The sequence below is a fragment of the Scylla paramamosain genome, chromosome 8 (assembly GCF_035594125.1).
Source record: "Scylla paramamosain isolate STU-SP2022 chromosome 8, ASM3559412v1, whole genome shotgun sequence".
Taxonomy (NCBI): domain Eukaryota; kingdom Metazoa; phylum Arthropoda; class Malacostraca; order Decapoda; family Portunidae; genus Scylla; species Scylla paramamosain.
Window position 1 is genome coordinate 29,941,177 of NC_087158.1, and position 15,943 is coordinate 29,957,119.

A 15,943-nucleotide genomic window follows, 5' to 3' on the forward strand; every position below is an offset into this window, starting at 1 on the left:
CCTCATTGTTATCCGAGCAGGAATTATAATAAGTGAGTTTTTTTTATTTATTTGTTTATTGATCTTATCTCTGATTTCTCTTATTTTGTTATTTTTTATCAATTAATTTATTTTGTTAATTTATGCAGTTATTATTTTAACATATATTAATTTATATATTTATAGCAGAAGGGAAGCAGATTGGTTTTCAGAAGCTGTGACAGCCTGGCGTACCTACATACACTAAAGGTAAAACATCTCATCTGGCAGCCCCTGTCATTGGATGGCAGCAGAGGGTAAGTTGAGGTGATGCCCTGAGACATCATAAAACCATTGTTCTCTGGAGGCTCAACCCCTGCATGCTGATGGGGATCATCTTCAATTTATAATAAGGACTAGACAGTGTTATACAAGCTGTTTGCCTTACTTCTTCATCGGTATTTTTTTATTTTTATTTATTTATTTATTTATTTATTTTATTATTTTTTTTTTTACGTATTACATTAGTTCTCGTGATCCAGTGAAGGTGGCATGGAGGAGCCAGGTGGAGGGGAGAAGAGTTACAGGAAGACCAAACGCTTAGGAATATGAAATCGAGGACAGGAACAGGGAGTACAAGAAAAGTTATTGGCGACTGTATAAGAGCGTGGGCCAACCCCACCTGGGATTAATAAGGCAAAGATTATATCAACGTATTTGAGATTATGTACAGTCCATATTAGGAGGTAATAAGCAGAATTTACGTTGCAGATACATTCTGTAAGATTAATACCCAATCCCGGATCCTTCCCCGTTTACTCTGATCGACAGGTTTTTTTGCTGGCAAACTCGAGCTAAAAAGTCATGTAGTCAGTGCGTGCTCTTTCTTTCTTTCTTTCTTTCTTTCTTTTTTTTTTTTTTTTTTTTTTTTTTACTACTCACATGGAAGCTTTTACATGCCGAAAAGTTAATCCAACAAGGATAAAAAAAAAAAAAAAAAAAGGTGGAAGGCTGAGTGGGAATGCACGCACTGGCTCCATGACTTTGTAGCTCGAGTTTACTACGTAAATATTACATAATTTCTCAAGTGTGTTTTCGTTTCCCAGTATGTTATATTAGACGGTTATACATATCATTTACGTCCCAGATGCATTATAAGGCATTAATATCCGTCCCCCATTTACTCCTTGACATTTTCTGGGGCATTTCACCAGAGAGAGCGAGTGACGGGAAGGGAAAGCTGCTTCCGCTTGCTGCAGGCCAGTGCGTCATTACGATTTCTTTTTATTGAAGTCAGATGTTCGACGGTTCTGTTTAATGCATTTATTGAGATCACATGAACCATCTGAAGACATGCCTAGATTGTTGAGTGTGTATCTTCCGTGTTACAGATAGGTTTACCTTTCAGATGAATTAAGTAAGGTTTTACTCCACAAAATCACGTGAGACTTATTCATTTCCCAGTAGTATTCCCACGTCTTACATATTTTATGTTTACTATTACTGCATTGCAATGATAACCGACAGCCGTTATCTCATATATAAAAGTGAAAAGTTAATTTTTTTGCTGTTTACAATTTCTTAATTTTTTTTCCTAGATAGGTGCACTTCTCTTTCAGCATTTATAATAAAATGGTAATTAAAAGTCGTTATTTATACAGGCGCTCTCTGCACTTCCTGTTCGTGTATCCCTCCGCTACTCGAGGTGTGGGTAGAGGAATAACGAACCTTGTGGTCGAGGCACTAAGATCGCTTTTCATAAGCAATGTCTCAAAAAGAGAGTTTCGTATTATTTAATATACAAAATCAAAATATTCACTTTATGAACAAAGAAATATTAGTTTAAAATATTATTTGACTCAATAAAAGAGATAAAGTGTTAATATATTACAAATTTAATACGAAAGTAGTTGTAGTTTCTCGGGAGCAATATTCCAAAAGAGAGTTTCGCATTATTTCAGAAACTGAGAAAAATATAGATACTGTACACGAATCATTGAGAATTTCAAAATATAACTAGCCACAAGGGACAGGATGGGGGCACATAATAGTTAAAATCCAATAGGAAAGTAGTGCAGCAGCAGGAGGCCGAGGGTCAGTGACGAGAGTAATGGCGGAGCATGACAACACTGCGCTCTGTTTACCTCCGCCAATACTGTGATGATTGCCTTCCTATTATGGAACATCGATATTAGCAAGGTGAGCGGCGACGAGGACACCCATTCACGGAGGTTTGGCGGCCGTGAGTATGGTAGTAACGGAGAAAAACAGATTGGCGGGAAGGCGAGATCTGGGTCGACGTCCAGCTTTGCTTTTATATTAGCGCGTCGTCTCATATTTTCCGTGATTTATAGCGTATATAGACTCCTGATTTCTGCCACGGGGTGTTGTTATGGAGCCCCGTGTTCTTATGGCTGATGGAACATTGGTAATCGTGTATTTTTTCCCGGAACAAAATGGCAAATGGAGTGTTTTGACGGATTTCTTCCATTCGTGGCGTTTTGGAGCTAACAAGTGGTGGGGTTTTTTATTTTTTCCGCCTGTTTTTTTCGCCCGTGGTACTGATGGCGGTTCAGTGAGGGTGAGTGAGGCGCGGCGGCCCCGTGTTGAGGTGGTGAAGGGGTGAGCTGGACGGGAATGCGAAGTATTGGAGTGTTTGGCAGAGACTGTTTTGCTGTGTGTGTATGTGTGTTTGTGCGTGTGTGTGTGGTGCATGATGGGTCGCTTTCGCCACCACAGCTAATTGCCGCTATGCTTACGGCTGTATGTGTATGTAAGGCGTTTGTATGTTTTTATCTACGTAAGCAATTATCGGAGTTACCATGCTGTTTTGATGGAGAAGTTATTCAAGTTACTTCGTGTCCTGTCAAGGGTCGCTGTTGGGATCGTTATGCATATCCTACTCCGTTTATTTGAAGATACGAGTCACTACAGTGTCACTTACAAACAGATTGCCCCAGTGAGTTAGTGTCAGTTTTCGAAAGCCGAGTAACTGGCCTTGCCATCGCCGTGTTATCTTATCTGAAGTATTCTGAGTATAAATGACGTTGATTCGTAACAGTATTTACTTCACCATATTGCCTGGAGAGAAATTGGAAAAGGTTACGTTTTCCATTACTTGATCAGTTCTGATGAAGCTTTGCTCACTGAATTTAGTGATTTTGTACTGTCAACCATTGAAAGTCTGTGATTAAAAGTACGCTTCACTCATGTATTTTGGTGCTTTAAGAATGACCTCATAGTGTCAGCAATTATTTCCTCCAATGAGCACCCCTCCCCCCTTCCAAATCATACAAATCATTGTTCAAGTCATATCAACTGCCATGCTTCAGTCTTGGCCATGTAATGCCTTTCAAAATCAAATAAATATAACGGAACATAGCAGCCTTAATTGCAGGATTGGAAAAAAATGTTTAAAAAGAAAAAATTTTTTCCTTGTTTTATTATTATTTTTTCTTCATTTATACATGTAAATCAGTTAAAATAAGCAATTAAAAAGAATTATGAGTGAAAGAAAATGTTTGAAGTTGTTGCGGCACCCACCACTTACACTGCTGGCCACATCTGACCAGCCACTAGTGACACTCTTACCCGGGTAGACAACAACTCACACAGGTCAGGACAGCACTCACTCCATCACCAGGCACCACAATGCAGGTGGAAGCAACTCATAGGAATTGGTGTGGTAGTGAGGTGCGAGGCAAGAAGGGCATGCAAGAATATATGCATAGTGGAGGTATATATTTCCTCACTAGAAAGCAGGGCACAGTTATTTTGTGTCTTGCAGGACACTACAGGCACAAAATACTCACATCTGGCAGGGCAGTGAGTCTTAAGTCTGGCACACACTGTCCACACACTCGCCAACCAGAGTCACTCAGGCATCCACACACAAGGCTAACTTGGGGTGGAAGCACAAGATATGTCTCCGAGCATCACACAGGGACTGTGGGTGAACACGGTGAAGTCTCTCTCAACTGCACTTCCCAGCAGCAGTAATCCTCACAGACACAGGACATCTTCCTCATGCTGTCCTTCCTCAGGTCAGCCCTCAGGTACACAGCAGATACCTCACAGAGGCTTCCAGCTTCTGTTCCTTCAGCAGCAGCAGGGAGGTGCCACAGCCAGCTATGATGTCTATCCTCCATGGTCTTTCTCCAGGCTGGTGCTCCCTTTGGCTTTTACAGCACCTTGCACAGGCTGCCACACATTCGGGTACCAATTCTGATCACCATGTGTGAGTCCACCCTTGCTTCAGGTCTGCTCACCAGTATGTCACAGTCTCTGCCTCAAGACATGTGGTCACCAGACTCGTCTTGCAGCAGCTGCTGCCTCTGCTGCTCTGCTCCATGTCTGTTTTCCTTTGTGTCTGGCCACTAAGTGTCTAGTGCCCTCTTTCTTCTATGCCATGTCCCTAACTGACTATCACAGTTGCCTGCCTGCTACCTCTCTCTCTCTCTCTGCTGGTGAGACCTGGGAATCTATCATATTCCCACACTCTGGCTCATTGCATTTGGCCAGGGATGCAGGGGCCAGCAGGCGTAACCTCATGCCTTACAGTAGCATCCTGCTTAGCAATAACTCATGCCTTGACAAAGTGTTTTCTGAAGGACAGACACTGAAGTCACAGAAGATTGATTTGTGTATGAAGATAATTTGAGCTCTCTGTGGCTTAGGCCATCCATAAATACACTAAGTCAGCATGCCATGACTTCTGCCTTAACTTCCTGTAAACTTGTCATTTTGGGAACATTTTTGATGGTGGCTGCTTTCCTGGTCTTACCTGGTAGGCTTCTTGACTCTTCTCACCATGGGCAAAGGCAGGCGAGCTGCACTCCACTGGGGTGTGTCAGCTCTTGAAAAAAGAAAAGAAAAAAAAATAAATAAATAGCTGGATGATGCATCAAATGTGCCATATTATAAATATTTGCAATGTTCTTTCCCAAGAAAATTTGAGAGAGCTCTTTTAAATGTGCTAAGATCAGAGATGGAGACAACTGATTGAGGCAGAGCAGTCCATTGTGTAACATGTCTGTTGCTGAAAAACACTGAATGGTGAGACATTAAGGAAACAACATGCAATGGTTAATATTACCTTTCAGGGTGTGGTGTTGTCAGCTAGTTTGTGGCTTCTTTTCTACTTACAATCATCAATAACACATAATATAACAATAATTAACACCAGGACCAGTGCTAATAGTAGTTCATGAAATTACAGGTTTGGTTAGGTAACGTTATGTTATGTTAAATTTGCATAGGGCAGGAAGCCAAATTTCATAGATGATGAATAAGACACATCTGTAGTAGAGCATAACATTTTGACAAGTGGTGGTAGCATAGCTTTTTGGCAGTATTACAACATGAATCAGTTAACTATATTGGTTGTATACCTGGTAGTAACATTGATGTGCTCCTCTGACTTATTACTTCTTAACTGTATGCTAAAAATATAATGTTTGTTGCCTTGTATGAGTGCCTTAAGCTCTCACTACACTGAAAACTTTCTACATTCCTTATTTATAAACCCATCCTCTACATTCATGCCACATTTGCAGGTGTTCGGCTAGATATGGACTATCAGGTGTTGCATAGTGCTTTGGTGAGGGTTCCTTTTCTATTACAGTGTTTCCTTTTACAAAAGTTAATTGTAAATGCAAGAGACTGATAGGAAAGCTGGGTAGAATGTTGATCTGTGCCTCTAGTGCGTGCAGTAAGTAATAGCAGTAATGGAAGGTGACCTCAGAGTGGTGGGAACATTGTAGCAGACTGAACAGAAAACAGTGCTTCTTGTTGTCTATTGAGAGAAGAAATGGCAATGAAAATCAAAGAAAAGTGATTAATGCAGTGATGTAACCTCTTGTGGCATAAAAAGAAAACTACCTACCAAAGAATCTCATATGGAAGGCATAAGATAAAAGATGTGGATTAACTGGTTGCTACATTTCACAACTACAGCTTATAGCATACTTAAGTTTTCACATCATGTCTTCTGGCTCCCAATGAGAGATTTACTTGCACTTTCACTTAGGCAAGTCAGGTTCTGAGGATGATCAGTCCTAACACAAGTAGGGTTTTAAGGTTGAAATCTTATGAAACTCAGATGAAGAGCTGTCCACTTGATGAGATGTCTGTAGGAACAAAACTTGAAATCTATTGTGAGTATAACCATAATATTAAAATCAGATCAGATCCATTTGTGTGTGTAACAAACACAATGAGGTTCTCCATAAAGACAACTTGCAGTACATGAGTTGAGGCATTGAGGAAAGTTGAGGCATTGATCCTTTGAGAAGAAATTACTGCTTTCAAAATTTGTCTGAATTCTTACCCGAGGACCCTCTTGCCTCTAATTACTTATCTGAAGCACCTGACAATAAGCTGATATACTAGTAGTGCACAACAAGAAGTTAAATGGAAGACCCTCTCGGCTCTAATTACTTATCTGAAGCACCTGACAATAAGCTGATATACTAGTAGTGAACAACAAGAAGTGAAACGAAAGACTTCCTTGGCAGCTAGAGTGACATGCTTGTTGGGAATGTTGGATCACTTTGTAGGTGAAGTTACTGAGCCCCACCACTACCTCCACCACTCATTTGTGGATTGGGAGGCATTTAGTATTTGGCTTATGTCCCAGTTCCTTGTTTCCTTTATCATTCACTGGTTGTTCATTGGTATAATTGAACATCTTTTACTCTACTAGACATTCATGCTTACCATTAGCTTTTGTGGCTTTATTGGAAGATTCAAGTGCTTATCTCTACCTCCATCATCATTGAAGGTTCTTTTCATATCACTAGATCTGCAGACAGTCATTACAGCCCAAAAGGAAGCTCACAAATAGTAGAGATGGCACACACAAAGCATGGACAGTGGATGTTTTAAATGTAATGGCTGAAAAATGTGACTAGGTGATTTGTGTTGGGTTCTGATGATGTGCATGGTGGAGTGAAGTGTTGATCAGCTTTTGGACAGGCTGGATAGGTTCTTCTCTTGCATAATGCTGATATTTTTGTGTGAAAGCCTAACTGGAATATTTGGCTTTTTTAGAGAATTGGCTTGCCTATCAGGATGTCAACATTTATAAATTAATTTTGATTTTTAGTGTACTACTTTTTCTGATGTTTAGATGTATATGTATTGTATGCATACCACTTTGTCAGTAGAATCAAAATAGTTACATGTTTTTGACAGAGCAACTATCAAGATGAGTGGCAGATACAGCAGAACGTACAGTCGGAGGAAAGCGGGTCCTCCTCCCATCAGCCAGTTTGACAAATTGGTGACAGATCCAGGCAGCAGCAACAGCACCAAGCCATCTGCTACAAAGACAGCTGGACACATTGGCAAGTGGGGCATCACTTCCTTCACATCACTGCGTAGCATCAATGGACTTGGTGGTTAGTTTTCGTGATTTTGTAGATGTGAAGTAACTGCTTCACCATATTATCAATATGTATTTTAGAGTTGTTGTTTTTTCAGATGTTTTGATATTTTGAAATGTTAATAGTAACCAGTGTAATCCCTGAATGTACACTTTTTTTTCGTGAAGATGTTGATTACTACAAGTCTCCTCTCTCTGCAGGCAAAGATGATTCCAATAAACGTCTTCTTGAGGATTCTCCACCTTCATCAATTGGTGACAGTGCCTACAATTTTGACAGTGGAACTCCTGCCAATGGGGCTTCCCTTCAGGTGAAGCCTCCTATCAAGACTTTCAGCAGACCACGGAAGTTCTTCAAATCCAGGAATACCGAGGAGGTTCCTGAGCCATCCAAGTCCTCCGCCGACAAGGGGCGGGGAAAGACAAGTGATGGCCTGTATGGTGTGAAGGCCCCTCCCCTGGCTTCCTTTGAGATGCCGGACTCTATTCAGGGAAGCCAGAGGGACCTTGGGCCATCGAAGGGAAGTGTTGATACTGGGAGAGAGAGTGTTTTTGATAAACTTGTGACCAGTCCCACAACCAATAAGTTCAGTAACTCTGAAACAGTGACCAGCTCAAGGTCTGGTAGTGGTATTAAGTTAAAGATCTTTAAGAGTAGAAACGTGGCCTCGTGTTCTCAGGAAACTTATTCGAGTACTGTGGAATTGCCCAGTGATGACTCGCACGCAGGCAGTGCCTCAACCAGCGTTGCCAGTTCTCCTTCCACTAAAGATTTAAGTGAAGAAAACAGAGACTCGTCAGAGGAGCTTGCTCCCTCTGGCTCCCCACAGACTGAGTACAAAGATTTACAAGTCACTTTGCCAACTCTTTCATCAGGGGAAACCGGCTACAGTTCTCCAGAAAAAGACACACTGAATAGGACATTAGACTCTTCGTTTGAGTATAACGAAATAATAGACCAGAGAACTGGGTTGCCAGTAGATATGTGTAATGAGGATAGGTTTAGAGTTTCAGAGAATAAATCAAAGAGTGAGACACCACAGTGTGATGCTAAAGTAACAGATGTCTCCAAATTCTCAAAATCTGGTGAGATGAACAAATGTATCAGAAAAGATTTGATGTCAACATCAGAAATAGACACTCAGCAAAGTGTTTTACCAAGTGAAGTCTGTGATGCCCCATTGCCTGATTATGATGTGTTAAGTATGGGAACCAGTGATTTTGCAGAGCCACAGAAAACGCCGCCCTTGGAAAGGGGTGGCAGTCTATGTGTTTCCTCGAGTGCTGGTGATGGAGAGAGTGAGAACTTCAACCTCTTCGGCACAGACTTTGATGAGAATGAGATAGTGGATCGTACAAATATTGACTGTTCTGTTCCTGGAGCATTGCCTCTCAAGGATGAAGGCGGCTTAGGAGACACGCAGGAAATGGAGGACTTCTTATTTTCCACTCAGGGTTCACTTGACACTTCACAGTCAACTGCTGCAGCCAGCTTTGAGTCCTTTAAACCAAGCCAGCGGTCCAAGTCAGAAACAGAAGGCATCAAAAAGCAAGGTCAACCTCTTGTCAAGAAAAGAAGCATCTTTAAAAGCAGGGATGCTGACAGAGATGCCAAGAAAAGGGCCACTTACACACACAAGTGGCACAGCCATGAAGAGAAGGACGACAATGCCAAGCAGCACATGCCAGTCCTGCAGAACACCCAGAGTATGTCAGGAGGAGGCTCAGCTTTCGATGAGTTTGATTTTGAGATGCCGACGTCCTTGAAGAGAGTACAGACCTGGCCCGGCTCCTCTGCTGACCTTGACGACTCCACAGAAGCTCAGTCTGTGACAAGTGTCAAGTGTGCCAAGAGTGCTAAACAGGTAAGATTACTTCGCTATTCCTGTAAGTGTAATGGGAGCTTAACACTGAATCATCCTGCTGCTCTTTTTTCCAAGTTGCAAGTTGATATTTCAAGACAGCTGAGCAAAATTTCTTTTGTATCACAAATTTGCTATGTCAGCAATGTCATGTTACAATTTAACAAGTTGCTTTCTGATTTTTTCCAATTTAACAAGTTGTCTTCTGATCTTTTTCTGAGTATATGTTTATGTAACGCTGCTGGAACTTTATCTTTTGTGGAAATGATAAGGTATTATTAAAAGATTTGCAGTGTCGATCATCATGAATGATTTAGTAGTAGGTGCTTTTGTCACTATTGAGGAACATTTCATACTTTAAGTAGTGTAATTTAGTATTATTGAAATAGGTTAAAAGATAGACTTTTTCCCTCTGATTTCAGTAAGAGAGAATGAATGAATTCTTCCTGTATATTCACTGGCAGGTTTTTTCATTATTTAACGTGTGGGACACTCATATTCTGAACTGATATTAAAAGACTGAGCTGATACATTACACATCATCAGTAGGTGCTGTGTGTTGTAGTGTGTTACTGTGAGTGGTATTGTTGCAGTACTACACTGTGGTGAAGAATGTGAAGAAGACCCACCAGCTGCAGGAGTCTGGGGAGTTCCAGGAGTTCAATGACGATGTAGAGTACTTTCTGGATGCCCTGCGCTCCTCCTATCCTGTCCCCACCCGCTGCCTGGCTGCTCTCAACCTGGCCCAGAAGTGCATGGTGCCGTCCTTCAGGATGCATCTGCGGGCCCATGGGACAGTCATTAAGTTCTTCAGTGCCCTCTCCGATGCTCATTCAGACCATGTAAGTTGTGCCCAAACCTCCTTTCACATCACATCCTCTCCCCTTGAGCTACTGCTGATGTTCTCTGCTTCTGTCTTGGCTGTGATAATGATTTTAATGTAACTTTATTTGATTTAATTTGATATATGTTTTGCTTCCTTAATCATTAGTTCATTGGTATGACTGAATTTCTTTACTACACAAGACAGTCGTATCTACTGTTAGCTTTTGTGGGCTTACTGGAAGGAAAGAATATGTTGCTGTTGGTGTTTGTGATACATTATTTTATCACCTTTATTTTGTGTCCATCAGAGGCTGGCCATCTGTGCTGCCACTGTCATGTTTATGCTGAGCCAGGACCGTCTCAACATGGACCTGGACAGAGACTCCCTGGAACTGATGCTCAACCTCCTGGACACTGATGCGGACACCAATGAGAATGTGCCCTCCCTTGATGTTGCCTTCATCACCCAGAATAAGAAGAAAATCAGGGAACTGTGTCAGGACATACAGAAGAAAGGGCATGCTAAGCACCTCAACTTGGAGAACATCAATGTAAGGAATTGTTTGGTATCAATTTTTCTTTTAGTATTCTTGTCATTAGTTGGGTGAAACAAATAAGTTGCTCATCTGAGGTCTTTTTTATTTTGCTTTATTTAAGATTTGATTAAATATGAGTAAAATTTGATTCTTCCCCTTCCCTTGTATCCAGTTCTACACTCTACTATCCTTCAACTTCTCTCTCTTCAACATATGAATCTTCTCAAGTTGTTACCTTGTGCCCCGTATAACTCGTCATGGCCTCCTTATTAGTAACATATGATGTGTGGGTAGCGATGCATTGGTTGTTGTCCCTCAGGCTGGTCACCTGGCTATGGAGACACTGCTGAGCCTTACCTCCAAGCGTGCAGGCGAGTGGTTCAAGGAGGAGCTGCGAGAATTGGGAGGTGTGGAGCATCTGGTGCGCACCATCACCTCCTGCACTGAGGCATTTTCTCCTGAACTGGAAACCTGGACTCATCCACTGCTGGAGAAATTGTCTAAAGTTGATCGCTGTCTCAAGGTTATTGAAAATGTAAGTGATATTGTAAACTTTGCTGTGATATATGTAGATGATAACTGCTTTCTCCATAGCAATGGCTAGTTTTCTTTATATTATCTTAATATTTCTCAAACATATTTAGGTGACGCATCAGAATGCTGCCAATCAAGAGTACCTGCTGCTGTACCAAGGTGGCATCTTCCCAGAGAAGCTGATGAGCCTGTACCGGATGTGTCATGTGGAAGTGCCTCTATACCCGACTATTGAGGTCAAGATAGAGAACACATTAGTGGGGGGAATGTCTAGTGGGCAGCTACTGGTGCAGACACTTCTTACCACTATCAAGGTCCTTATCAACCTCACTCACAGTTCAGGCAAAGAAGGTGAGTGGCTCAGTTAGTGTTAAGATGTGTTGGATGACCAGCTTATTTATGTGAAGATCTTATGCATGTGCATGGGAGCCTGGTATTGGGGGATGCTGGACTGGCATATTCATGCATGTGATTACTTCCTCTGTGACAAATTTGGGAGGTTTGTCCACATATAGTCTGGTTGTCTGATGAGGCCATTTGTAAGGTAGGGACAGGTCTATCATGGTTCTGGAGGGTAGATCAGTTTTGATGTCGCTCTGATGCAGACTGACTCATGTACGCTGGGCAACTAACTCTTGTGCTGCGTGGCTGGTGAGGTTCAGTCCCCTTGCTTAGAGATTATGGACAAAGTGTAAGGAAATGCATGTGGATGTGATTGTTGGTGTGTGCATGTAGGTGATTTGTCTTGACTACCACCTGTGTGGATAGTATGATCCTAGTTTATAGATTGGAAGATGGTTTGAGGTATTTTATTAATTTAGTTCTGAATAGCTGGCTTATTTTGAAATATTTAGTCTTACAATAATTTTGCCACAATTCCCAGTGTTTGATGTATTTGCATTCTCCTAACAGCTTTGGGCAGTAAGCTATTGGGTAATCAGCAGGACCTGTATGACATCACACTCTACTGCCTGCTCACTATGCCAAGGTACCTGGCAGTGGACAAGAAGTTCGAGTTGATTATTCTTGTAAGTAACTGAATGATGATAAATCTTAATCATAATAAAGATGGTGTTAGGAATTAAGAGCCATGTTGTTTGTAGGAATCTCATATTTCTCTGCTTTATTCCCTGAAAGAAATCTTTATAACCTTAGATTTGAGCTTTTCCTTTATCCAGCAAAATATAAGCAATTGCATACAGTTTCACGGGTGAGTCAGAGAGTGATCTGAGCCACAGTTAACATTATTAGCTTGAGATATAGTAAGACATTTTATTCTAAGTGTATTTTCTTTTCAATTTAATAAATGTAGAATTTTGAGAAGAAATTAAAATTCCTGAAATCTTTCCAATTTGTAATCTTAGTTTTGATATATTGTACTGTTTCACTTTTCAGGCTTGCTGCTTACTCCTCAATCTAGTTGAACACAGCAAATTCAACCGGATTATGCTCAGAAAGACCAAAGTTCCTGAAGAGTTGGATGGTGATGAAAACATATTTTCATGTATGTTGAATATTTCATAAGATTTTCAACATTTTCCTATGCTTGATATTTCACAAGACAACTGAAGCTGTTTTACATTCTTGAAATAGATATGAGCTTGCATATGTTATTTGCTTGGCTGAAGAAAATGTCTTCTGATGTATCATGTGATGTTCCAAGGTTCTGGAGAGAAAGGTGCCATGCAGGCCTTGGTGGAGCTGTTCTACCGCAGTGAGGAGAGTGCCCGCCAGCAGGAGGCACACACCAACGACATCATTGACCATGATCTGACGGAACAAAGCAAGCAGAAAGATGAAGACAAAAAGGAAGATGAAATTGAGGAGACTGTTGCTAAATGTAAGTAGAAATTAAGCATTTGTTTTGATATTTCTGTATTTGAAAGATTAACACTACATCTGATTAAACTGACTTTTCAAGGTTATATAAACTATCATTGTCCTAATCTTTCTAGCTTTTCCCTTTATACTGTATCCTCTTCACTGTATGCCTTTATTTTCATCTTTATTCTCTGCTGTTTTTGCATTCATTTTATGATATAGTCTGTAGCATAATTACTTTGGTTGTTACAGTGCTACAGAAGGCTGGCCATCACATGGAGGACACTCTCATAGCAGCTTACACTGCTCTCATCACTGGATATTGCATCATGGAAGATGAGGTGGGTATTTGTGTCTCAAGTTATCTTTCTTCGAGTTGCAATAATCCTGTTCATTATGCTGTGAAGTTTCTTTACATTCATAGTAATGTGCATTCCCAGTAGGATGTGATATCATGGAATACAGTTTCCTCATGGTAGATTTCAAATCAGGATATATGTTTTGGGAATATACTGTGTATATGAGTAATGAAAGAAGTGACCTCTTTACTTAGATATTCACAGAAAGTTAGTTAATTTGTGTGTGTAGCAGGAAGTGTTTCAGATCTCTGCATAGGGATTATTGCTTTATGATTGCATTTTATGGGAGAGAGGTTTGTGGAGGAATTAATTCCTTGATGGATGTAACATCCCACTGCACATTACAGGACTGTGAGGCTGAGATCCGAGCCATGTTGCCTGATGGAAACTTCAGCTTGATGGTGACTGTGCTGAAGAAGTTTCTTCGGTTCATGGATCTTACAGCCTCTGTATGTTGTTGGATGTCTGTTTTCTTACTTAGTTGAATGGTTTACAGTCCAGAGATGGGCAACCATTCTAACTCCAAGGGCCTCACCATAATTTTAATATTGATCAGCTGGCCACTGTACAGTTGGAATGATTGTAAAGATATATTTCATCATCTGCAAGGATTTGGATAATAAATTGTTTGGCATATATTTTCACATTCTTACTACAAATATAATTGTCATATGTGTAATTCTGAAAAGTTCATTTCATGCTTGCATGTAACAAACAAAGTTTTTGCTTATCCCTGTAACTTGTACTTGGTATACAACTGAAATGATCTCATGACACTCATCATTATTATTGTTCATACATACTTGCATGTGTCTGCTTAGTTCACCAAATGGTGGCTTGGTGAGCTGCATGGCTTCTTACAACCTTTGCATATGTCTTGGTCACAAAAGATGACATGGTTGCTTTCCCTTCCCTGCAGACAAGCCTGCTGCGGAGCCTGAAGCCAACTGAACGGGTTGTGAAGCACATGGAGAAGCTGGACCAAGAATCTGATGACGAGGCCGAGAATGAAAGGAAGAAACAGGAAGCCAAAGAATTGGAACTTGATGCTTTTGGGTTTTAAGGCCACTATCAGTACCCTAAGTAAACCTCTGTTTGTGCTCATCATAAATTATTTTATTTTAAATTTGTATAAATGAGTTACCCATTTTTGTGTATTGAATTTAATAAAAATATTTTATTTAAATCATAGTAGTTTAAGGGTCATAATTTGCTTCATTTAATAATTATTCACATAGCATGTGATGTTAAAGACCAGAGGAACAAAGATACATTGGGATATGGAGCCTCTGTTGGCCTGTTAATATTTCATATTTGGACCAGCTCCTCTTTCACCTGGTGTTATTGTCTGCAGCGCCAAGAGTACAATTTACATTTTCCCCTCATGTATATTACTGTAGCATAGGGTAGGTAGTGCAATACATGCATCATCCATTACTCTGCCCTTCACTCTTCACTGGCCAACCAAAACCAAAGATAACAGCCCCTGACTGCCCTCATTGAATCAGTAATGGCAGAGGCATTGTCCTGCAGCAGAGAGTCAGACCAAGAGTGAAGAGACCTATAGTTGGTAGTGTTACTCTAGCGTGTAGTGGAGTAGTATCTTTTACATTTTAAATATAAATTCTTAAAGAGACTATTTTTTTGTCAATGAGAACTTTTGTGTATGTGTCACTACTGTAATAGTGACTTTGTTCCCGATGACCAGACACACCCAGTCAATGACCAAAATTCAGCGTCTTTGTATCTAATAACCTCATACCAAAGCTTATCCCCAAGCTGATGACGGCTTGGTAAGGGCTAAGGAGCTTAATTAAAACAGACAAGCAAACAACAAACAATAAAAGCCAGCTTAGACCGGTGCGTACTGACACTGGAGGGTTGGTGACTGGGTGAGCCTCATAAGAATGTATGTTTTTATGAGTGAGTTGTTTTTGCTTTATAAAGAAGAGTGATTCTGTACTTCTCTGCATACGCACGCGGGATGCTGTAAGGGGGAGGGGGTGTCCAGGAGTACAGACTGTCAGGAAAAATTCTACCAGTGACCTGATTTTTTTTAGTGAAGAGTGCATTCATGTCCTTAGGGTTATTTTTGTCCAGTAGTGTGATAGTTGGAGTATACATACATACAGTTATCATTGTTTCATATACATTTCCACAAACCACATTACCCTGTTTTCTATTTGCACCTGATGTGTATATTCAAATGGGTTCCTACTGTGAGCCAACTATTCCTTTTATGTAGTAATTTTCCCAGAGATCTCAGAATATAAAATTTTATGTTGATTAAACCGTGTCTTTATACTGCCCTTCAGGAGATCATGTAAAATTTATGATATCTACTCTATGTTGTTGAAGATAGTTGACATGTGAAGCTTCAGTAAACATGTGCACTGCCCTCTTTCTGAGATACTGGTCACCGGTGAGACAGTCGCCTCAGTGAGTGCCGTGCCATGACCTTTGTGTCGCGGCGCCCTGTCTGTTATGATCGATCAGTCAGTCACTCGTAATGGACCGCTGGAGTGACTGTCAGACTGTAGTGAAAGAATAATAACAGTAATAAGCATTGGATGATTTTATTGACAAGTTGCCCAAAAATAGATCAATAAAACACGCACGTGGGAAGACCAGTAGCTCTTGCTGCTGTATCAAGGACTTTGATTT

At 40.7% G+C, this 15,943-nt stretch overlaps 1 protein-coding gene across 2 annotated transcripts; it reads left to right on the top strand.

The window, feature by feature from the left end:
- The first annotated feature begins 2,001 nt into the window (after window positions 1-2,001).
- Window positions 2,002-15,845, top strand: LOC135103139 (wings apart-like protein homolog). Of its 2 annotated transcripts, none has more exons than XM_064009202.1 (13): window positions 2,002-2,157; window positions 7,153-7,358; window positions 7,544-9,207; window positions 9,798-10,046; window positions 10,338-10,580; window positions 10,885-11,100; window positions 11,210-11,450; window positions 12,012-12,127; window positions 12,495-12,603; window positions 12,763-12,939; window positions 13,173-13,261; window positions 13,627-13,728; window positions 14,199-15,845. In XM_064009202.1, exons 2-13 carry the CDS (start codon window positions 7,166-7,168, stop codon window positions 14,340-14,342), a joined length of 3,543 nt encoding a protein of 1,180 aa, XP_063865272.1. In that variant the 5' UTR covers window positions 2,002-2,157; window positions 7,153-7,165; the 3' UTR covers window positions 14,343-15,845. The 2 variants fall into 2 exon arrangements, with proteins under 2 accessions (XP_063865272.1, XP_063865273.1); XM_064009203.1 differs by having other exon boundaries at window positions 2,048-2,200.
- Window positions 15,846-15,943: the final 98 nt, after the last annotated feature.